Below are 23403 nucleotides of genomic sequence, written 5' to 3'. Positions count from 1 at the left end.
CAGAGCAGCAGAGCTGACGCTGTGCCAAGGAGCTTCTCTCCTGTTGGCAAGGGTCTCCCCGTGCTTGGCTCCTGTCAGCTGGGTGTGGGCCAGTGCCCTCTAACAGCGGTGTGTTGCTTGAGGCCATTACTGCACAGAAGGGGTTAACTCTGGTTTGTGGGCAACAGAACAAAATACTTAAGTACTCATTTGAGTAACCATCATGCAAACAGAAGAATTTATTCAGTTCTTCCCTGTGGAAGAATTATTACTCTTGTTTTCATTAAATACTGAGTTCAGCCTTATGCCATGTGGTTAAATTGTTGGATAGTGACTTTACCTAGTAGTTTAGGATGTAATCAAGGCGTTGCTACTCTAAACTGTTTGGAAGACCTGGGCAGGCAAATGTAGCTGACTTTAAAATTGGATACAGGGATACAGTACTCAACTGAGTGTGAATGTTATAACTATCAGTTGGTCATATCTTTGGTGTATAGCCTAAAAGATGGTCTTTCTGGTGGTGCTTTGCCTCTTGGTGTTGCATTGTATCGTCTGGTTCATCCTCAATTTCAAATGTCTAATAAATATTATAATGCCACTTACATGTGACCTTAGAGGTCTTCCATGCAGTTACTGAACTGGTTTGTACTCTAGGAAGTCAAGAAGGTAAGGTGGTTCAGATGAAACAAGGCGCTACTGCTGAGCATTTAGGATAAGAGGCTGGCTTCTGAACTGGTGAATCGTGCTAGTATTATTATGCTGCTTTCAGACTTCAGTGAAGCTTTGTCAAGAATAAGTGAGAATTACCTAGTTTTCTGTTTATCTTGTACTTCTGATGTGACCTCAGGTTGTTCTTTAGAATGTATACAAGGTAACATGAAGTCTAGATGTTCAAAATCAATCTTAAGCTTCCACTAGCCTCAGCTGTAGAGGTAGAAATCATTTACTCATGCCAGGGATTGAAAATGCGGTATTATACTGAATATCTACAACTATTAAAAAAATTATGACTCGATTTTTGGCAATCTTCAAGGCCATATATCCAGCTAGGATATGCATATGTGTTATTCTAGTTCAGGTGGGGTCTATATAGTCACAAAATGTCTGGGGCAAGTTTTATAGCTGTTAGCTTCACTGTTGCCTAGACCTCTTGCTTCTGCTAGGAGTAAAATATAACATTGCAATAATGTAGATGGCCTCTGTCAGGATGGGTGGTGATTCATGTGGTTGTCCATAATGGGTTTTTGTTCATAACTCCCTGTATGTTCTCAGTCCTCTTCACCTACCTGGAGATAAAATCTCTCACCAAGTGGAAAAAGAACTTTTTATTGCTCATAGGTGTACAGAATTCTTGGCAGTCACTTTGCCAGGTACAGTGGATACCATATCAGTGTATGGTAACTTCATTTTGTTTGCTTGGCTAAAATGCATTTAGCTTATGTTCCATTAAATACTCAACTATTGATATGATAGTTCTAATTTATGCTGTTCCCTAGTTTGTTTTTTTTTTCCACTGACACTTGTGGGTCTTGGTTTAACAGTTGCTTTGGAATTTCTAGTGCAAAATGTATACTAATTGTTTTGGTAAATGTTTAATACTTCAGTCTGTGTGAAGTAAACACGAATAAGGAACTTGGAATATAAACATGCTTAATCTTTGCAAGATGTTAGGAGTATGTAAACAAATGTAGTAGATGGTGTCTGTAGGTAATTGTATGGTGTCACAAACAGTAGTCTGACATAGCCGTTGCCTTTTCTCATCTGCAGGTGTGTGTTGTTTCAGCGCAGCATGGCTGTGGTCATCCGCTTGCAAGGTCTCCCGATTGTGGCGGGGACCATGGACATTCGCCACTTCTTCTCTGGATTGACCATTCCTGATGGGGGCGTGCATATTGTAGGGGGTGAACTGGGTGAGGCTTTCATCGTTTTTGCCACTGATGAAGATGCAAGGCTTGGTATGATGCGCACAGGTGGTACAATTAAAGGGTCTAAAGTAACACTATTACTAAGCAGTAAAACCGAAATGCAAAACATGATAGAACTCAGTCGTAGGCGTTTCGAAACTGCCAATCTAGATATGCCACCAGCAAATGCTAGCAGGTCAGGACCACCACCTAGTTCTGGAATGAGTGGAAGGGTTAACTTGCCCACTACTGTACCTAACTTTAATAACCCTTCTCCTAGTGTAGTAACAGCTTCTACTACTGTGCATGAGAGCAATAAAAACATATCCACATTTTCTACTGCCAGTATGGGGACTGCACCTCCAAACCTTGGGAGTACCTTTGGTAGCCCAACGTTTAGCTCAACTATACCTAGTACAGCATCCCCAATGAACACAGTACCTCCTCCTCCAATCCCTCCTATTCCAGCTATGCCATCTTTGCCACCAATGCCTTCTATTCCCCCAATCCCTGTTCCTCCTCCTGTGCCCACACTGCCTCCTGTTCCTCCGGTTCCCCCAATACCCCCTGTGCCCCCTGTACCCCCAATGACACCTATGCCTCCCATATCGGGAATGCCTCCTATGAATCCTCCACCCGTAGCACCTTTACCCACTGGAATGAATGGGTCTGGAGCAGCAGTGAATATGAACAGCGGCTTGAATCCATTGTTTATTGGTCCCATGAATCCTGTAAATCCTATCCAGATGAATTCTCAAAATAGTGTCAAACCAATTCCAATCAATCCAGACGATTTGTATGTCAGCGTTCATGGAATGCCCTTTTCTGCAACAGAATCTGATGTGAAAGACTTTTTCCTTGGGCTCCGTGTGGATGCAGTCCATATGCTGAAGGATCATGTAGGTCGAAATAATGGAAATGGACTAGTTAAGTTCTTTTCTCCTCAAGATACGTTTGAAGCACTGAAGCGAAACAGAATGCTGATGATTCAGCGCTATGTTGAAGTTAGTCCTGCAACAGAGAGACAGTGGGTGGCTGCTGGAGGCCACATAACTTTCAAGCAAACCATGGGTCCCTCTGGGCAACCACACCCTCCTCCTCCACAGGCTCATTCTAGGTCCAAATCTCCTAGTGGACAGAAAAGGTCACGGTCTAGATCTCCCCATGAACAGGGTTTCTGTGTTTATTTGAAAGGTCTTCCATTTGAATCGGAGAACAAACATGTAATAGATTTTTTTAAAAAGCTGGATATAGTTGAAGACAGCATCTATATAGCTTATGGACCTAATGGGAAGGCAATTGGAGAGGGTTTTGTCGAGTTCAGAAACGAAGCTGATTACAAAGCAGCTTTGTGTCATCATAAGCAGTACATAGGGAATCGCTTTATTCAAGTTCATCCAATTACTAAAAAGGCAATGTTAGAAAAGATAGAGCTGATTCGTAAAAGATTGCAGAACTTCAACTATGACCAGAGAGAAATCATCATGAATGCTGAGGCAGAGTCAGGTTTGCCAAAATTGTGTGCACATATATCTAATATTCCGTACAATATAACAAAAATGGAAATCCTTCAGTTTCTAGAGGGACTGGCAGTAGAAGAAAACTCTGTACAAATTCTTGTTGATAATAACGGGCAAGGCTTAGGACAAGCACTGGTTCAGTTTAAAGCTGAAGATGATGCTCGTAAGGCAGAGCGTTTGCACCGTAAAAAGCTGAATGGAAGAGATGTTGTTTTACGTTTGATTACTGTAGAAGAAATGAGAGATATTGAGAGAAACCCACAGTCTCAAGGGAAAAAGATACTGAAAATACCAATACAAGGAAATGCAGCTGTGCCCGGAGCACAGGCCCCTGCTGCGGAGGAGCATGCCTTCTTGGGGGGGAATCCTAAAGAAGCGAACAATGGTCCTCCATTTAATTTCCCCGGTAACTTTAGCGGGTCTGCCACATTTGGTCCGCCTCTGCCGCCACCTGGATTAGGTGGCTTTCCTGATGCTAGACCAGGAATACCTGCAGTCGCAAGTAGCGGTTTGCCCGGAGCAGGTATTGAGGTCCCAGGTTTTGCAGGTGGTCCTGGCAATTTGAGTGGACCGTCAGGTTTTGGAGGGGGCCCTCAGAGTTTTGGTAATGGTCCTGGCAGTTTAAGTGGACCCCCCAGTTTTGGTGGTGGTCCTCCAGGAATTGCTGGTGGTCTTGGGCATTTAAGTGGACCTCCGGGGTTTGGACCTGGACCAGGAAATATACATATTAGCGGACCCCCAGGTTTTGGAACAGGGTCTGGGAAGCCAGGACCAACTGTCATTAAAGTGCAGAATATGCCCTTTACTGTTTCGGTGGATGAAATTCTGGATTTCTTTTATGGTTACCAAGTGATCCCTGGTTCAGTGTGCTTAAAATACAATGAGAAAGGCATGCCCACAGGAGAAGCAATGGTTGCATTTGAGTCTCGTGATGAAGCAATGGCAGCTGTTGTTGATTTAAATGACAGGCCTATAGGCTCAAGAAAAGTAAAACTTGTTTTAGGGTAGCTGTTAATATGAAGTAGTTGTAGAATAGATATTCATAGTGCTGTGATAAATGCATCCGGATTGGTTTTTATAGTATTTCCAGGATAGAACCTGTGGATTGTTTAAACTGTAAACCAGACTTGTTTTGATAAGACAGAGCACTGGGTTAGCCATTACAGAAGAAACACTGCAAGGATACGTGCGCAGTGGATTTTCCCGTACAAATGTGTGGAGAAGGTAGGCAGATTGTTTCTCATCATAGAGGTTTGGTGAACTTTACTGGACACAGTGCTTATCAAGGAATCTAGATTGGTTTTATGTAGTTTCGGATAAGGGAAATAGATGAAGTCAGTGAAGCTCTTCGGTGGGTGCTCCTGCAAGCCATTGTAAAATAGATAGCTATTTCTAGATTTGGTTAAAAGCTGGCTGAATTTGCTTTGTTTACAGGTCAAAGCTTTGTTTAAAGTCCTGATTTTACCCTTCAATTGAATGAATTCTCAGTGTACACAGATTCATTGTTTTGTGTATGTATCTTTATTTTTTTCCAAGATTCTCGCTGTACGAACAGTTGAATTATGCCCATTGCTGATATGTCTACCGAACTAATTCCTTTAAGTATGAGCAGAATCGTTCTGTAAAATTCAAGCTGTTCTTTGTGGAATAACCTTTAGTTATTTATATATTGCAATTATAACTGTGCAGAATAAGACTTTTGCCACAAGTATAGCTAACCTCAAACATCATATGAGTTTCATAGTACACTTAAAACATTTTCAGTAGAAGTAACAACTTGAAAATACTCATTATTGTTTAAGTAGCTTGATTTGTTAGGATTACATGAACCAGTTGGGATGGGATCTTTGACACTAGTTGGATATTGATGTTGTATTTCTCATGTGTCTTTTGAACTACTTACATAGAGTCTCTGCTAAGAGAACCAAAGTGGTGATTATTAGTAGAAGATTGGAGTCCAGCTAAAGTTTTAAATTAGTTTATATATGAAAGAAGCTTTTATCTTCAGCAACTCTGTCGTGAATTATTGCTATGGGTGAATTCAGAGATAAAATTTATTTTTTTCCAAAACTTGAAAATACTGAGTTTACTATATATTTTTGCAATAAACTTGTGCTGTTGTATTTAAAGTCTGTAAAGAGTTGCCATTTTCTTTGCTGTACAGTAAAACCTTTCATGGAAAAATGGAGAATTGGAAAGGAAGTAATTCACAAGTTGGAAAGTAGAAACTTTTGGTTCATCCTTGCTTGGCTTATGGTAAATTTTAAGACTTGGGCATTGCCTGAAAAATCCTGCTATTCCCTGCAAATCATTGTACTTAAACATGGTAATCTTTAAACTGTTTTGTTTTTTGGACAAGAAAAACAGTGCCTTTTGGTGTTGCATATCATGGAACACTGAAGTGTGTTGTCAGGCAAAATTGAGAGGTGCAAGTGGCAACAGTTTTATTCATGTGGTGTGTAGGAGAGATTTGGAAACCTGTGCGGCGCTGCATCCTGAGAGGATTTCACAGTACAGGAATATGTGGAAGGATTGTATAAAGGTGTACTTCAATAAAGAGGCGGTCACATTACACAGATGCTTCTGTAATTCATTAGCATAATTTTGTTTTTGACAGATTATTAGGTGGTCCCAACTTTGGAAAAGTCATGTGATTTGTATATACTGTTTAAAATTAAGCCTCCTGTTAATAAAACTGTCTGTCTCTGAAGCTTCATGTTATGCGTTTCAACAGTCTTTGGGAGTAATGTTTCAACAGCAGATCTGTTTTTCTTTGAAAGTCTGAAAGTACTCTTGCTGATGTCAGAAAGATGTGTGATTAGGAGTCAAGCCTTTCAGTTTATTTTTAAAATTTTGCTCTTTGTTTTTTAAACAACTTTTATTAAAGTTTCATACTATATTGGAGTTACTCGGGTGCTTGTTTCTTCATGTTTCACATTAGAATAAAATTACTGAAAAGGAAAACGTGGCTTTGTTGTTCACAGAATTGATTTAAGATATTAGCGTGTGTTGACTTGCAGAAACTGGTGATAACTTTTTCAAGTTTAAATGAATCACAGCAATGCTTGCCTTGTTGTGAAATGTAATTAAACTACAGGTGTCTGGAATTAGATACACAGATTTTCTGTTACTTTCTTTTGATGTGTCTCTTGATCCTCTTGGTAATGGCTGCAGGGTTACTGGTGTTTGTGTTAGACACAGCATATTCTGTGAAACGTGCTTGTGTGTCTGTTCCTTAGAACTTTCTAAAAGTGCAGGTTTGTTTTGGAAATCATTTTCTGATTCTTGATTTTCTGTATGGTCTAAGGATATTTAAATGCTTATTTTAAAAAATATGTAAATAAATATGAAAAGCCATTGGTGTTTGGAACATGGACACGGATGGAATGCTTAAGTGAAGGATTTGGGGCAGGGAAGGGGCTCTTCGTTTTGCCAAGCAATTGGTGCTCCTTTTCTTTTTTGCGTAAATTAGTAAAGAACCCTTCTCAAGTGTAGGCCCCTGGAAAAAACAGAAGTCCTAACATACTTAGAATTTCAGCACGTAGTATAAACAACACATTTGCTGTCCTGAATAGTTGTTATAGATCTTTTAAAGTGTAGATAAAGTTCTTTATCGAGTATTAGTTCTAAATAATGGTTAGAGGTTTCCTATAAACAACTCAGTTTCATAGTAGAAGCAGTCTTAAACTGATTGTTGTGATAAACTATGGAGGATACTCTGATATCAAACTATATAACTGGATGTGATGAAATTCTTTATTTTGCAGATGTTTATTCATGCGAACAGCCTTAAAAATAAGGGGTAGGAGCTTTGAGGTCTTGTCTCCACTGTGCAAAGTATGTAACTGCCCTTTCATATACACTTCAAGGCTGTTTGCTAACAAGAAGTAACATTAGACAGAATTGGCTGCTCTGGCTTCGATGCTTTGAGTGCCAGAACTGACATCCTGTATAGCCCGGTTGGAACAATACGGTGAAACTGGTGTCGCACCTTCCTCCAGTTACGGAAAGAAGGTACTTGTGTTTACGCAACTGGCTAAGTTGGTGTTTTTAGCAGTTCCTTAAGTGTTCGTGTCGTAGTACTACTTGTAAAAATAAGTGATATAGCGTTACATATTTTTGTCACGTCATGACTGTGTGTTTAACAGCAATCATATCATTCACAAGAGAAAGTATGGATGTAAAAAATTATTCAATGAGAAACTTGTGACCTACATGGAAGAACTGTAACAGTTACATGAAAGCATAACATCAAGGCTACCAAGTTTTCAAACAGTTACACGTAAATGTTACAATCAGATTTTTTTTGACAAATCTGAATCTGGTATTACTATAGAAAACACTTCATCAATAGAGAATTGATGTTAGTGTTGCCACGTTTTCAGTGTAGACTTCTAAGCAGTTTGAGGCTTTATAGTTGTAAGAAGGATGAAAGCTATTCCTTTTTTTATAAGTAGTGTTCCTTTCGTAGCGTTAAATGTTCTTGAATGTTTATACTCTGAATTTGTTGCAAATAGAGAGGAAGATTGATGCAAAAATGAAGACTAGTTGTGCTCCAGTTGATTTTGACAGTCTGCCTCGTAAAGAACGTACCTGCTGGTCAGTTCTGCTAAATTGTTCAGGCTGTCCTTGAAGATATTGTTGTCTCTACTGTATAAAATTGTTGGCGTCTTTCCGTGAGACTGTTGGTACACTAAAGACTGCAGACTCTAGAGAAAAATAGATTTTTTTTTTCTGGTTACCAAGGTACACGAATGGTGCATTAACTGTAAATCATGATTTCAGTGTCTGTATTTTGTTCCTCCTCAGTCTTCTAGTGTGGTGGTTCCAAAGCCGCTTCCAGCAGTGAATGGTGTCGGTCCTCGATGTCTTGTTGAGCTGTGTGCGCCTCTGAACCTTGTTGGCCTTCTAGTTTTTAAACTTGGAACAACTTCATGTTACGGACCTACTATTTGGACTATGGACCACTATTTGAGAGTAGCTGTTTCTAGATGATTATCCAGATACATGGGATAGGCCCTAAATCGGAGGATTGCAATTCCTGTTTCATACAAAGACCAGTGCAAGCAAAAGGTCAGCTTCTAACTTTGACGATAACTGTTGGAAGGAAGCAGTTTTGAACCTGGACTGGTATAATAGGAAGCAATTAGCGATTTTAAATTTTGTTTCTGTGAGAGGTTTTTCAGTAATGGTGCCTTGGGCCTGGAAGCGGTGTTGCCAGATAAATGCTCGTCTTTGCCCCTTGCAGGTTTGCTGGTGCTGCTTTCTGTTTTGTGGGTGTGTGCTCTCTTGCATGTCTTTGGGAAAACTGAGATAGTTTGTGTACGGAGTTAAATGATTCTTCCTCCTGGTGGAAGAGGAAGTGAAACTGCCTTTTGAATGTTTCTGAAGGAACGGTAACCTCAAGGGAGCTTTTGATACCTGTTTTCGGCAGTGATAACGTGATTGTTGAAAGATTTGGCTTTCCTACAGAAACAAAATTCTCAGTTGGTCGTATGTATTTGACTAAGGCTTGTGGCTGCATACTGAGCTCCCCTATTCTTTCCCTAACTTTTGATCAGGTAGGTATGCTCTAGCTTGTTTTCTGTATAGATGACTTCTCAGAGCTTTGTTCCTATATGGAATGCATTTGGGTGTTGTTTGTGCTTGGAGGGCTTCACACCTTCCTGATTTGGATGCTTCTCACTCACGGATTTAAATACCAAATGTAAAAACAAGTAGTTCTAGAAGTGTTTCTTTTCCATTGCTCCAGACTGAACGCAGGTGGTGGTTCACAGGTGGTAGACGGTTTAGTTGTGACTCTTGTTTTCACCTAGTGGCACTCACTTGTGTACAGTTTCCTTTGTCATTCTTTTGTTTTTATATATGTATACACAGCATGGCAGTTCAGGAGAGAAGCAAGCAGGCAGTTTCTTTCATTGCTGTAGATCAAAGCTTCTTCCTTTTTGGCTGGTTTTCTCCTGTATGCTCTCACATGTATAGCCTTAACTTCAAATAGCCTTAGCAGTTGCATCTCAAATACATTAATGCAAGCTTTCAAATCAGGGAAGATATTTCTTTTATGAGAGTATTTTCAACAACATCAGTTTTATAACTCTGAATTTACTACTTTCGTGCCAACTTCACTGTTTTTGCCCAGCTTTTGGGAGGAATTTTAAGTTACCAATGAACTAGATTGTTGTTCTTCATTTACTGGATAGTAGATTACTGCCAGGATAACTTGATAGGGTGGGGATAACAAGCGTTTTCTTTGCCTTTACTGTACATGGTTGAGGGACTGCAATTTCCCTGTAAATTCTGAAATGGAAAAATTAGGCCTTGGCAGGCTTGCACCAGGGAAACAGGAACTGATCCTGCGTGAAACTTACATGGTTGGCAGAGGCAGGCTTTTTGGACCTGTTGCTGCTTCTGGAAGGCTGGTGACCTTTTGAAATCTTCGTACTGTAGTTACAGTGTCTTTAATCAAAGAACCTGTAGGATGGTATTACTCTGATTTCTGACCATCTGAAGGTAGGTGGAACTTGAGCTATCTGTTTCACGGTTACGCACAATTAGTTTCATGTCAATCATTTCTCATTATATACAATTATGTGGATGTAGTGTTGCTCTGTGTGATAGTAGAAAGCTTAGAAATGTTTTCTAGCCATGTAGAAATGAAGACAGATTTTGGGATGGAAAATTGCAATGTAGTCAGAACCTAACCTACTTCAAGAATTCCTTTTAGGAAACTTTAAGTGCCTTTTTTGATTAAAAACTTACAGAGTTGTTCTTGCTTGCTGAGGAGGATTTCAAGCCTCTATATAGCACCTACTTATTTGGTGACCTGCTTGCTTTGACAGCATCTGCCAGAACGTGTTCCATAAAATCATCTTTTACAAAAAAAATATTGTTTTCAGAAGTTACTAAAATGTCACTGCTTGTTTTGACTGGACAATGGATATGGAATGTGAAAAGTCCTTGCTTGTTTGGCAGGAAACTCAACTCAAACTTCTTTTACGTTTCTTACACGGTTTCATTATTGGCCAAATGTCTCTAATAAAAGGACAATGTTTATAAATCCCATGTTCTTGAGGAAAGCTAAATGCAACTAGCTACAAAAGCAAAGAGGCTAATGAAAGTAAAATCAGACACTAGCAGTTCATTGAATATAGGGAAAACCTCTTCAAGAAGGGGCAGAGGGGAGGTACAGTTATTAAATATTGCCAATTAACCTGTCTAGGACCCGCCCCCCCGCCTTATTACAGCATTCCTGCAGAGACAGTCTTCTGTCTTAGGTCTAGTCTTGTAAGAACGAAAGGAGCGGGTTTTAGAGCGTAGAGTTTTTCATCTGTGGACCTGAACACTTTGCAGAGGTGAGGTAAGTGTGTGTGCAGGGTGGTGGTGCGTAGTGAGCTTCTCCTCCTGGTCACTGTTAAATCAATGGCAGAAGCAACTTAATGAAGCATCAGCTTTCACATCAGTGAAAAGTTGCTAGGGGTTAAAGTGGAGGTAGAAGTTTCACCTTGGCTTTAGTAAAAAACCGAAACAAACAAACAAACAAAAAAAACCCAAGTGATGCCTTAATCTAATGAAAACTATTTGTGGTCCAAAAACTTTAGCACTGAGCTTGTGTGAAAAAGAGCAAAATAAAACAGTGAGTAGCCAGTTAAATTTCTAAACTAATCTGAAATTTAAATTGAATTATTAATGGCAGAATATGAGGTCTGTAATTAATCTAAATGGCTTGCTGTTGATTAATAGGAACAGTTAAACCTGGGTACTTCGCAATCTTACATTTTCTTAAATTTTAAATCGGAATTATTTTTGACGGTTGGTTGTTCAAAGACACGGTAGTTCTTTTACTTTGTCAGTGATACTACCTGTGTATGTATAAAAGCATTTTGAGTAAATTGTATGTTGTTAAGGCATCTCAGAAAAATTTTGAAGTATGTCTGAAAAAGTACATACCATGTAATAGTGTACTGCACAAAGGTCCTGAATTTTTTGAAGGATGTTTGTCATCCAGACTTTCATCCATCCTTCTGGATAACTGACACCATATTTTTGTTAGTGATAATCCAAATAGCATTTATTCCTTGCAGTGCAAGCAAAGTGTCATGCTATTTCTTTGAAAGCGGTGGTGTTTAGCTACTCTAATCCTGGCAGCAGAAAGGAGAGTGCGTAAGCAGTGTTTTCCTTCTGCTGGATGGTTCATGCTTTAGCATGAAACTTCTTGTGAAAATTTGTTTGTAGATGTGCATTTAAGAAAGTAACCTAAGTCAGAAGTGTAAGTTTTCTGATACAAAAATACTGTGATTTAAACAAAAGCAATAATAAATTACAACATAATAGAAATCCTAATGTTAGTCTGCACGTTATTTATATCTCTATGAAATATCAGCTCTTTTGGTGCAGTGACCTGGCTGAATATGACTGTAGCATTGTCATTAAATTCTATTATTATAGGCTGGAAGGTGAAAGGCAAGAGTGGTCCCTGTAATTGAGATCTGTGCATGCTGTGGTGAGGTGATGGAAGTATATAACGTTCCCTTCTCCCTTGTTAGTCTTGAAAAGGTGGCATGAACCCATTGTTTTGAATGTTTCTAAAGAGCAGCCCACACTCCAAGGTCATTTGCATGTATAATATAAAAACAGATGCTGTTGTAATCCTTTTGTGATCTTCAAATCCTGCTGCCGCTGCATTAGGTACACATAAAAACCCTGTCAATGAAGAATCTGTGAACAAACTGTTAGCGTGCTGAGCCTCCTGATGTCTTGTCCTGGCATTTGGCTGTTCTTCTCCTACAGAGGCAGCCCTCTGGTGCCTGGAGAAGCTGCAACTTGTGATGCGAGTTTCCAGGTTCCATCTAATGGTTGTAACTCCAAGTTCTCTCTCTACATAGAGCAAAAATAATTAAATTCATGCTTTTACGGCTGTTAAATTTACACTTTTTTTCATCAAATAACTATTACTTACTGAAAAAACTTTCCACTGCCCTAGTTTGGTCATATTTATTAAAAACATTGGAATGGTTTATTTGACTTTGAGAAAATAGGATAAATTCAATCTTAATGACAACAGACTTCTTTAGGGAAGAGGCTGAAAATCACTGCGGAGTATGTACTATAGAGAGCAGACATATAGAATAAGCACTTGAGATGTCTGTCTGCAGTTGTGGAATCTATCCCCTAAATGAAGGAAGAGTATATGTTCGTTGTGGACTGCTTGTGCTGAGATAAGTAGAGTAGTTTGAACTTACAGCTCTAATAGGTGACTTCATGCTGTTGGGAAGGTAGACTGGCAAGAGACGTTGGATCTGGAGGAGAACAGAAAAGGGACACAAGGTAAATGTCTTGTGCTTTCCTGGTGCTTTTCTTCACCTGGCCTTTTAAATACTTCTGTTGTTAGTCTGAATGGGGGAAGAGGGGGAAAAAAACAACTTTGAGTTCCGTTACCAAATCCTTTACTTGGTTGTATTTCCTTGATATCAGGCTCTTGTGGTGGTGGTTTTTCATAGGTTTTTCTTTTTTGAATCATTATTCTGCAACAGATTAGGATGGAGAAGTGAAGATATGCAACTACAGATGGTAATAATTAAGTGACAGAAAAGTATTGGGCATATGAATCTTTACCTTGAAAAAGGACCTACTCAGAAGGAGGAGCAAACATTGAAAGAAGGTGTTGGCATATGAGGCGAAACTGGCAATGAATACATCTTAAGAGATCTGTTTCTTTTGAGCCCTGCAGAAGAAGTATTACAGGGTTTGTTTCTGGATCATATTTCAGAGGAGTTAGACTGAAGTCCATAAAAGAGAAACCCGTAGAGATGTAGTATGATTCTATAAGGAGAGAAACACTTGAGAGGTAGCTTCTGCTTTATGTTCGTTCTCATTCTCTAGGAAAGGTGGTCACTGTGCAATAATAACTCCAGAGCAACCCAGAACTGGCTGTCCAGAGTTCATCTGGGAAATCTCAACTTTTTTTGTTGTAATTCTGTAGTGCAATAAAAACAAGAAACATGGCCCATTTTTCATTAAGTGATCACCAGAATTCTTAAGTTGCATGAATTCATTTGATAAAACAGCAAATACTTTCGGTAAAAATGTACTGCTGACATGTTTCTTAAAGTTTTATTTTGAAGCTGTGCTGTTGGTGCAGGATGTACTAGTCTGAAGAGATGTACCTCAGTGACTTCTGCCTCACTGTCACCTGTATAACGTCGTGTCTGCGTTTGAGGGAGTAGATAAAATCATGCAGGCTCTAGAGTAAGAACGGGATGCGTTGGGCATTGGTTTTCCAGCTCTTGGGGAAGGTAGAGGATGCTAGAGGAAGCAGAAGAATGAACACCAAGAAGTATCCTCAAAAATCATGGATGTGTGTAAGTAAGAAGGGGTATGTTGAAGTACCTGTAGGCCCTGTTGCAGCATAGTGTAATAGAGGAGGAATATGGTGTAGTCTTCAGCCTCTGCTTGAGGAGTTCATGCTCAAAGTGGAGGTTTGAGCCATAACCAGCTTAATTTTTTTGGCATGGGACAGAATCTTTACGTGTTTGTGCCTGAGATTGGAATAGTTAAGAGTTTCGATAGAAAAAATGAAGCCTTCCTTGAGAAAGGTAAAAGTGTGTAAAATGTGTTATTACAAAGGTCAGAGTGGTTGAGCTGGGTTGTTTTTTATAAGTCAAGTTCATTATATTTTGGTAGTTTTTGAGAATAACAGGGCAAAAAGTATAGCAGCTGAATATGTATATAGAAAGTACAGAAAAAGTTTTATTCGGTGGGTGAATTTAGTGAGCAATTCAAGAGTTGCAGTTACGTGTTCCGCATTAAGCCAAATGAATGATAGACTCTAAAGCCCTAACTTGCTTTAGGTTAGTTTTTCAGTACTTTTTTTTTATATTCTGCTGTTAAGTGTTATGGGGAACTCTGAAATGCTTTTTCTTTCACAGAAGGAGCTTAGAAAACTAGCTCTTTAAGATTTTATCTTTATAACTGGCTTAACTTTGAGGTGTTAGCTTGTCATACGCTACAATCGGGTTCAAACTAGTATTTGAAATAGAATCAGAGTTGATCTGTTTGTTTACTTCATCAAAAATGAGACTATACTAAAAAAGGCACAGGCTTTTCTTCTGACCTTGTTGGTTATGATTACATGGACTTCTTTTAAACTGTCCTAAACTTGGTATTTTTATTAGCATAAATGAGAGCTGTCCCTGCTCAGTCATTTCCTGGACCTCTCTCAAAGGTCAGGTTGTCACGGCACCACTACAGCATGTGGGCCAGGAGGCCACCTTCAGGTACAGAAAACCTAATTCTGGTGGTGATCCTGGAGCTTCTGGCTCATGGGGAGACAGCTCAGTAAGTAGAAGTAGGTCGTAACTTCCATCTATATTCAATAGTGTCACAGGCATGTTGTAATCAATAAATCCATTCTCCTATGGCTTGGAGTCAAATTTGGAGCTCAGAAAGGCTTGTCTGTGTTGGCAGCCGGCCACCTGCCTACCTCAGGTCAGGGCTCGGGTCGCTTCTGTGTCAACACAGCCAAACATTGTGCCCTTCAGAAACGCGTGCCAGCTTTCCCCTGCTTGGGGGCCATGTGCCTGTCCTCATGGCTGCTCTTCCCAGGTGTTCAGGCTGCTGGGTGGACCACAGGTAACTCATCAGGATGGCACCTGGCTTGGTTAGAGCACCTTGGTTAGAAAGGTGCTTTTAATGTTTTCTTTAATGATTAGCAGGTAGCTTCTGTTTCAGGTTTCTTGTCAAGTTTGTAATAATGGCAATAAGCAACCTCCTTTTCCCAAAATTTTGATTAATCAGTCAAGATGCATGATGCCAGATAACATGAAACGCTGCATAAAGAACAGGATTTATTATCTGCGTGTAGAAGTTTCTACTGCTAGTCCTACCTGTCCCGTTTCCAACCCCTAGGAGTAATGAGAGGGTGGAAAATCGTAACTGTTCAGTGGTCTGGGCTGTGGGGCCCATGGGAGAGCCAGAGTGCTGCAAAGGAGCTGTAATCACTAGTAATTTTGTGCACTATCCTCCCCACGCGGGTCTCATAACTTCAGCTCTGAATGAAGATGCTTTTTAGTGCATCTAGTGATGCAAAATCTAGCTTTATGATTTCTGGCAGGGCCTTATGGGGCTTGGGAAAGTAAGACCATATTAGGATTTTTATTTTGGTAATACATATAAAAAGCGGAGCTGACGCCACCTCTGCACTCTGCACCAGTGTTGATTTTGTAATATCGGAATCTGAAATGTTACAGACTGCCCTCTGAAAAGTGAACTAGTAACCTGAGAAAGCATTACTTCTGACAGTCTGTGCACATGGGGATCTTGGGAGGAAAAGAAAGCCTTTTTTGAAGAAATAAGGGTGATAAATGCAAGACATTGGACTTGACTAAGCAAGGGACAAGAGGTTACCTTAGGTTGTTGGGAAATTATGATTTATTAACTGGGAATTTGTTACGAGTGTTAGGTGTATTGAGTTGTTGGGAAGCATAACACCAAAATGGTGAAGATGGTATTGCTGGTGCATTTTGCTAACAGGATTGCTGGTGTTTGTGGTTTTTGTAAGCAGAGTGTAGAGTGGAAGCTACAGCCAGACTGGTACCAAATAACCTCATTGAATACAGTTATTTCTGAGCATGTGCATTAAAAACGTCAAGCTCAAGTTCTAACGAAGTTCTTAAGTTTATGTGTAGTATTTGGTGTAAATTGACGTAGTGTGAGTGTTGTATACAGAGATGCAGTTGAGAATTTATTAGTGATAATAACTGAAAATAAACTGCAGGCTTTCTTGTGCAAAATCCTTGCTTATATTACTTCCTATGTGGAGCAGTGAAACCAAGCTGACCCAAGACTGTCTGGATTCTGTGTTACCATTAACATTCCTCTCTCCAGAAGGCGTCGCTCCTGGCTCTACTAAACGATGGCCCTCATTGCAGGGAGATAAGTACAGAGAAGTTTGTTTATGCTTCAAACACCAATACGTGACATTTCTGGGAAATGTGAGACCCTTCAAGGTTATGAATTTGGACAGTTAATATCTTTAAGTGGGGCTTTCTTCAAGTGTAGGTGGGCATTGCTTTCTTTTATTTGTTTTATTCCTTTTAAGCATTGGTACATAAGCAGAATCAGTAGAAGAAGAATAGTGAGAGAAGTATAAGGTACTATTAGGCTCATCTATGGAGTTAATATTGTTTACATTGGAGAATGCTCTTTTCTGTGTGAAAACTTGTTTTTTCTATAGAAATATGTGGGAATTGTTGGAAATTCTGAAAAGCTTGTATAAAATTTCAGAAAGTAGCAGACAACGGATTAGTCTTCTACATGTATAGCATGCATCTCCTACATGGTTTTCCTAGAATGTAGTTTTTTTTTGGGGGGGGGGGTCTTGGTTATGTTATTTGGGACCTTGCTGCAGTTTTGGGACCTTGCTGCAGTTCTTCCAACTTATTTATTGGTGTGCCTCTATTTAGTGTAGAACAGTTTGGAAATATGAAATGGCATTTACTTTTCTGTGTGTATTACAACTGGAATTCATGATCATCTTCACAGTGCAGAGGTGGTATGCGTAGTAAGACTTAATCATTTTGACATTTTTAAACTGGACCGCAGTTTGGTTGTCTGAGCAGTTCTTAAAGCATGTATACTTCTTAAGGGTCTGGAGCTGATCTGCATTTACCTGAAAACTGGGAATGACTTCTGGTTGAGCAGTGAAAGACTTCTATGGAGTACTGATGGATTACGAGCACAGGATCTTGCGTAGACGTCTGTGGGTTGTAACCTGCTCTTGAGTTCATAGGAATAACATGGGTGATGTAAGACCATATTTTGAAGAAAAATACATTATGTGCTGTCCTAACTAAAGGCAAAAACATAGGTGTCTGATGGATCTGAAGCCGAGTGCTGGAAACTCTTCCCTTGAGAAAGGAGTGTGCAGAATTCAGCTCAAGATGAAACTTCATGGGTGATGCCTCTCAACAGTGAGATCCCCGAGGTGTGAGAGCATTGGATCAGATGTGTGCAGCTGTTGTCAGTGTAAATTGTTGATCTTGGTGGTGTAATATCAGTTGTGATTTTTACTGGCTGTTTCTAACAGCAACACTTACCCAGTGGCTTGCTTATGTTGCCTTTTTTTCTGAACCTGTTATGCTATGATGCATCCACTGGCTCTGTTTTACGTATTCTAAATAGAATTTGAATATATCTGTTTGGAGTTCATTTTTACTTGGCAAAATCTGAATTTCTGCAGCTAGAATAGTTTTGTGATTCCCAGATCATGCTGTACCTTAATTTGCCTGTGGCAAGTAAGTTGTTTGATAAATTGTTGTTGCAAGCTATTAAGGATCGTTTTCTAATAAATACTTTCTAAGCTGGATGTGTTTTTATGAAAACCAGTTTGCTTTATCGGCTGTTTTCATTTTGGGAATGTCCTTTGTCTTTAAGCTTTTGAAACCAGAAGTTTCAAATAAGACATCAATATTAGTAATCTAGAGTTGTTGTGAGGTGAAAATAAGAAATCAATGCATTTCAGAATTTCTGGAATTGTTGGAAAAAGGATTTTTTGATTGTCACAACAAATGTAAACAATATTCTGTCATTAAAGATGAATTATTGGAATTCTAAAAGCTAAATATATTGTCTATGAATGGATATATAAACATGAGTGTGCTCTATGAAAACTCGGTGAGAAAACATGAAATTTTATTTTTGCAATCGTTGACTTGAATCTGCGAGGTAAATGAGATTGTTTGGTTCTTTGAATGCACATCAGGGGAAAAAAAAAGTAAGGCTATTAATAAAACTAGAACAAACAAAGCCCGAGTTCACCTAGAGAGAGGCCAGGCACATCTTCAGGCTTGACTGAAATAGACTGTCTGTCTTGACAGATCACCTACTTCTTCCTTTTTCTGCTGAGATATTTAGAGTAGTTCATGATCAGGATTTTTCTGTTTTACTTTCTAAAGGAATGGATTAGAACTGGAGAATGCCATACAGTGTATTTGAAAAGCTGTGAACTGAAAAAAAAAAAAGCTTAGTGTGGGCTTTTGAAGGATGTCTGTAGGCAGCAACATACAAACAAATTGCTGGCAGAGATTCAAACTGATATTTTCAAATGAAACGTGAATATTTTATCTCAATCTGCTAAGGAGCTACCTCTCCTCTTTTCATAAGGGTGCATCACCTGGTGCCCTGCAATCACCAAATAGAACAGGAAGACGTAATTGGAAAGGATCCTTTCTGGTCTAACTACAGAAACAGTCCATCTGGGCTGTGTTGCAAGGGATTTCTTATGTTTTAAAATCTAGAATAGCAGAACAAGACATAACTGTGTCAGTGTACTGAAAGACAGTTCCTTGAGACAGTGGAGTAATTTCATGGTTTCACTGCTACAGATGTGGAGAAGAGATTCAGGTAGCATGCGGTAGGTGATTGTGAAGACTTGGTGCTTCATTTTACCTTCTGGCTTTCTTGTGTGGTTTAACGGTTCCTATTGCAAACTCTCAACTTTCCTCATCAGTGTCTCTGTAACATGGCATTGAACAAATACGTAGGGACTCATTCTACGTGCAAATTCAGACCTATAGTAATGTTTCCTTCTGGGAAGGGACGGCTGTTGTCCGGAGATGCCAGAAGATTTTGGGGAGACATTTCTTTGATGTTTTCAACTTGATTCCTGATCACTTTGTGCTGTACAGGGAAGGAAAAGTGGCTACATGATGGTACAGAAATCTGTTGCAATAGAGAAAATAAAGAGGAGAAATGTTGGCCCTGGAGCCGAGGCTAGCTGTCCTGATCTTTGTTGTCAATGTCATGTGGATACGTATGGCTGTTTGTAGAACTGCGGGCTATGCAGATGTGAGACTTCGTGTGAAGTTAGCTGGTCTGGTGGAACAACACGTGTAGGTAATGAAAAACTGATACCTGTAACTGTTGTGATTTTAGGAGAAATATGGTATTAAAGGTAATGATGTTTTTTTTGTGAATCTTATGTAAGGTTGCATGAAGCTGAAGTGGAAGATAGACAGTTCTAACTAGTCGTTTGAACAGTGCAGACTACTTCACGTTAGCCTTTTTGATATTGGGGTTAAAGCAGATGATGATGACCTTAGAAAGCTGAACCGTGATCCTCTTTGTCTAAAGCGTTGCTAATTCTTATTCAGCACTGTTTGTCCTGCTGCCATCACTACAACATCTGTAGTGTATTAAGTGACGTGGGTAACATCTGTCTGGGGAGATTGCGGATTGGGAGGGCTGAGTGGTGCACCAAGGGGCTTAAAAGTTGTCTAACAGAAGTTCATCTCTTTATTGAGATAATTAATATTTACACCATGCAAGTATGAGAAAGCAATGTGGGTAGGCAGATACTAGAGAGGCCAAACACCTATTTCCTTATTTTTCCTAATACCTTGCTGAAGTAGCTTCTCTATGGAAAAACATTTTAAAGCATTTCTTAGACCTTTCAAGCTGTCCGATCTTTTATTTGCTACTGGAAGCCTTATTTTCAGTTTTGATAATTGTAGCTGTTCCTTGAACAAAACTGGCTGTAATTTGAAATGCAATAAAATTATCGCTTTTTTTTTTATTGTGAAGGCAGCACCTGAAGAAGGGGGGCTCTGTAGCATGTGAGGACGGGACGCGAGGCAGAGCTCGCACGCTGTGGCGTTGTACAGCCGCCCTGCAGTCGGGCCTTTTCGCTTCACGATGGCTGCTTCTGTGGCTTCTGTGCTGCGTGCAGAAGCCTCCTAGAGCAGATTTCCTGTCACTGTGCTAGCAAGGGGGAGGGTGGGGGGGGGTGTCTGCACAGGCAGAGCAGGAGCTTCGGCAGCTGACATACTGAACCAACAACTGCCCCCCTGAAAGGGCAAAAAAGTGCCGTCGTTTTACACCCGCCCCCCATAGCGAAAGCGCGAGGCCTGAGGGAGAAACGCGTACCGGCCCCGAGTTCTCTCCAGCCCCTTTCCGGCTGGAGCTGGCACCGCCGTAGCCGTGTCCCTGTGGGCAGCGGGAGCCCTAAAGAAGGGGGCGAGGCAGAGCTCGGCCTGCGGGGGAGGGAGCGGAGCCCGGCCCGGGCGCTGTGGCGCGGGCAGAGGCGACTCCATCTTGCTGGGACGGGGGCCGGCAGCCGGTCCTCCCCGGCGAGGGGCTCGCGGCGCTGCGGCCGGGGCCGGGCTCGCGGCTCGGAGCCCCGGGCGGGAGCGGGTCGCGGTCCGGCCCCGCCGCCGGGGAGGAACCGCCCGGGGCCGCGCCCCCGCCGCGAGCACCTGCGGGACCGGGAGCCGCCGCCGGGCCTGACCCTTTCTGCGCTTCTGCCCGCAGATGGCGCAGTGCGTGAGCAGGGTGGAGCTGTCCGTGTCCTGCCAGCGCCTCCTCGACCGGGACGTCGGCTCCAAGTCGGATCCCCTCTGCGTCCTGCTGCAGGACGTGGGCGGCCGCCAGTGGGCTGAGGTACGGCGCCGGCAGCGCCCTCCGCGGCCCGTGCGCTCCCTTCGGGTCTGCGATCGGCGTTCCCGGGGCTCGGGCGTGGGGTGGGGTCGTCGGGGCCGTGCTGTCGTTGGCTTCGGTCGCTGCTCGTACGCTCGCCTGGAGATGCGATGGGGCCTTGGTTTGGCTGCTCCAGCACGTGCTGTCCTTTCTGTGCTCAGAGCGCGCGGTCCAGCATGCGCTGGATCCCTGGCCTCTTCCTGTTTTTTCCCTTTTTTTCTTCAACTTTGTTTCTGTGTCTGTACAGTTAGATCGCACGGAGAGGATAAAGAACTGCCAAAACCCTGAATTTTCAAAGAAGCTGGTTGTCGACTACTACTTTGAGAAAGTGCAGAAGCTGAAATTTGGTGTGTATGACATCGATAACAAGTCCCCTGATCTAAACGACGATGACTACCTTGGAGGGATCGAGTGCACGCTGGGACAGGTATGCAGAGGAACATGTGAAGCGATTTACGATGTAGCAGCGAGCACTGGGTTTGTTGTGAAAAATGGGAAGCAAGGCTGGTTTATGAAAGGCTTTGACGCATTCACGTTTCAAAACGTCTTGTTCCTTACGCTTATTTAGCATATTAGTTTGTGCCCCTACTGAATGTATTAGAAAAATCGTGTTGAGTGCAAAGCGAAGGTTAGATGTGTATGGTTTACCAGTCATTATGGAATGTAAGAGGCAATCATAGTGCTAATGGGAGATTGGGAATGAGGAGGGCGTGGAGCCTGGAGAACTCTAACAGAGCCTTTTTGGTTCCCTTTGCACAAAAAGATTGTCAGACCATAAATTCAGGGAGGTAAGACTGTCTGAGATTCTGCAGTTGATTCCTGAAGAGGAGTTTGTATTGCTGGGTAGGAGAAGAAAGGTGGTATTTGGGATATTAAAGAAAGACTTGATTAGCTAAATAGTCTTTTCTGATTTTCAGCAGCTGTTTGACTACTTGTAATGTAAATATCTTGGGGGAAGCAGCAATAGGAGGCTAACATAAAATTTGAGACATACTAGTGGATATTATTTTGTGGATAGGGAGGGAAAATTTTAAGGCTGCTTAACCATTTCAGAAGCACAAACTGGTATCTGTCACTGCAGGAAATGGACTTAAACCCTTCAGAGCTTTTTAGGAGAGCTTTAAAAAAATCATCCTGAAGAATAATTCTTTGCTTTTTGTCTACCTTGATGTTTATAATATCTGTCTTTTAACCTCAGGTTGTGTCCAGCTCAGTGTTCACTCGACCTCTGGAACTGAAGGAGGGAAAGCCAGCAGGAAAAGGCACCATAACGGTAAATGACCTGGTTGTGTGTGGAAAAAATGATTTCTTGATCTTTGGTATGTGGTCTGGGACAAAGTAACGTTTCTGGTTTTGTTTGTCTGTTTTCAAATTCTGCATGTGTACAGGAAGGGTATGTGTTTGTAACCATACACGGAGTTTCTCTAAGCACAAAGCATAAGCAAAACTCTGTAGGGTGTGTGTGTATATACGTATATGTATTTATATTTTTTTTCCCTGTGCACAGATTTCAGCAGAGGAGATTAAAGATACCAGGGTTGTTTATTTGGAAATTGAAGCCCGAAACTTGGACAAAAAGGTATTGATTTATTTTTTTTAATGATATTGTATGCTTCTGTAGGTTTTGACTATTTCTACAGTTAGCGCCTTTTTGCTAGCAGTCACTGTATTGTAAACCTTCAACTAAGCTCTGTAATCCTTGTGTAAAAAAGGCTTGCTGTGTTTTGTTACTGATGATGAAGTGAACTAGAGGCATAATGACATGCTGAAAAATACGGTCTTAGATGCGAAATTCAACCGCCAGGTTTCGGTTTTGGAGGATTATTTTGGTTTTGGAATAATCTACATGTTAGTATATTAAATAATTGTCTCCATTGATTGTTGTGACTGTGCAGTTAACTGGGCTTTCTGTAATGACATTAAAGCAGAAGAGGTGGAAATTTAGATATGCTACCTTGATGTTATTTTAAGCCAAGCAGAATGGCACAATTCATAGTAACAAAATACTCTGAGGAAGCACAGTCTTGGAATCAGAGCTTATGTATTATGATGGCTTTGAAAGTGCTGCAGTTTAAAAGAGAAAAACACAATGAAAGAGGAAAACAAACATATAGCTTGTTTGACTGTGGTTTGTTTGAAGTGTTATGTAGTGATTAGCTATCTCTTCTCTCATTTGAGTAAAACAGGGGGGTCTGATGAATTCTGTTGGGGTTTTGTTTGCAGGATTTCCTAGGTAAATCGGATCCGTTTTTGGAGCTTTACAAGCAGGGCGATGCTGGAATGTGGCAGTTGGTGTACAGATCAGAGGTAGTATTTCTACACTGATGTGTTTCATAGTGTTGAGTTGATCTGACAGCTTGCTCCTACCAAAAGCAGGAATGTGTCACTACTGGTCATGCCATGCACCAGTTCTGTGATGAAACTCGTGTTGTACCCCAAAAAACGGATTCGGCTCACTGACCTGGCAGAAAATGGCTAATTTGCTGCCTGATCAGTGTGTTAAGCTGGGTTGATGAAGAGTCCAACCATGC

General features: G+C 40.9%; 2 protein-coding genes across 6 annotated transcripts in view; both read left to right on the top strand.

Annotated features, from left to right (window-relative positions):
• Window positions 1–23403, top strand: part of CPNE1 (copine 1) — a 41894-nt gene that overhangs the window by 5573 nt on the left and 12918 nt on the right. For 4 of the 5 annotated variants that reach the window (XM_048048962.2, XM_048048961.2, XM_048048963.2 and 1 more), the window contains 5 exons: window positions 20708–20836; window positions 21120–21299; window positions 22071–22145; window positions 22380–22451; window positions 23096–23179. In XM_048048962.2, coding sequence (XP_047904919.2) covers window positions 20708–20836; window positions 21120–21299; window positions 22071–22145; window positions 22380–22451; window positions 23096–23179 — 540 coding nt within the window. Of the gene's footprint in view, window positions 1–1748; window positions 1890–20707; window positions 20837–21119; window positions 21300–22070; window positions 22146–22379; window positions 22452–23095; window positions 23180–23403 lie in introns of those variants that run through there. The other variant, XM_048048965.2, reaches the window with a different exon arrangement.
• RBM12 (RNA binding motif protein 12) lies at window positions 1769–6307 on the top strand. Its single transcript, XM_048048958.2, has one exon. The coding sequence runs from the start codon at window positions 1769–1771 to the stop codon at window positions 4409–4411; it is 2643 nt and encodes an 880-aa protein (XP_047904915.1). The 3' UTR covers window positions 4412–6307.

The sequence above is a fragment of the Anser cygnoides genome, chromosome 16 (assembly GCF_040182565.1).
Source record: "Anser cygnoides isolate HZ-2024a breed goose chromosome 16, Taihu_goose_T2T_genome, whole genome shotgun sequence".
Taxonomy (NCBI): Eukaryota; Metazoa; Chordata; class Aves; order Anseriformes; family Anatidae; genus Anser; species Anser cygnoides.
The sequence above is the reverse complement of the archived record's forward strand: the minus strand, read 5'-3'. Positions and strand labels throughout refer to the sequence as shown.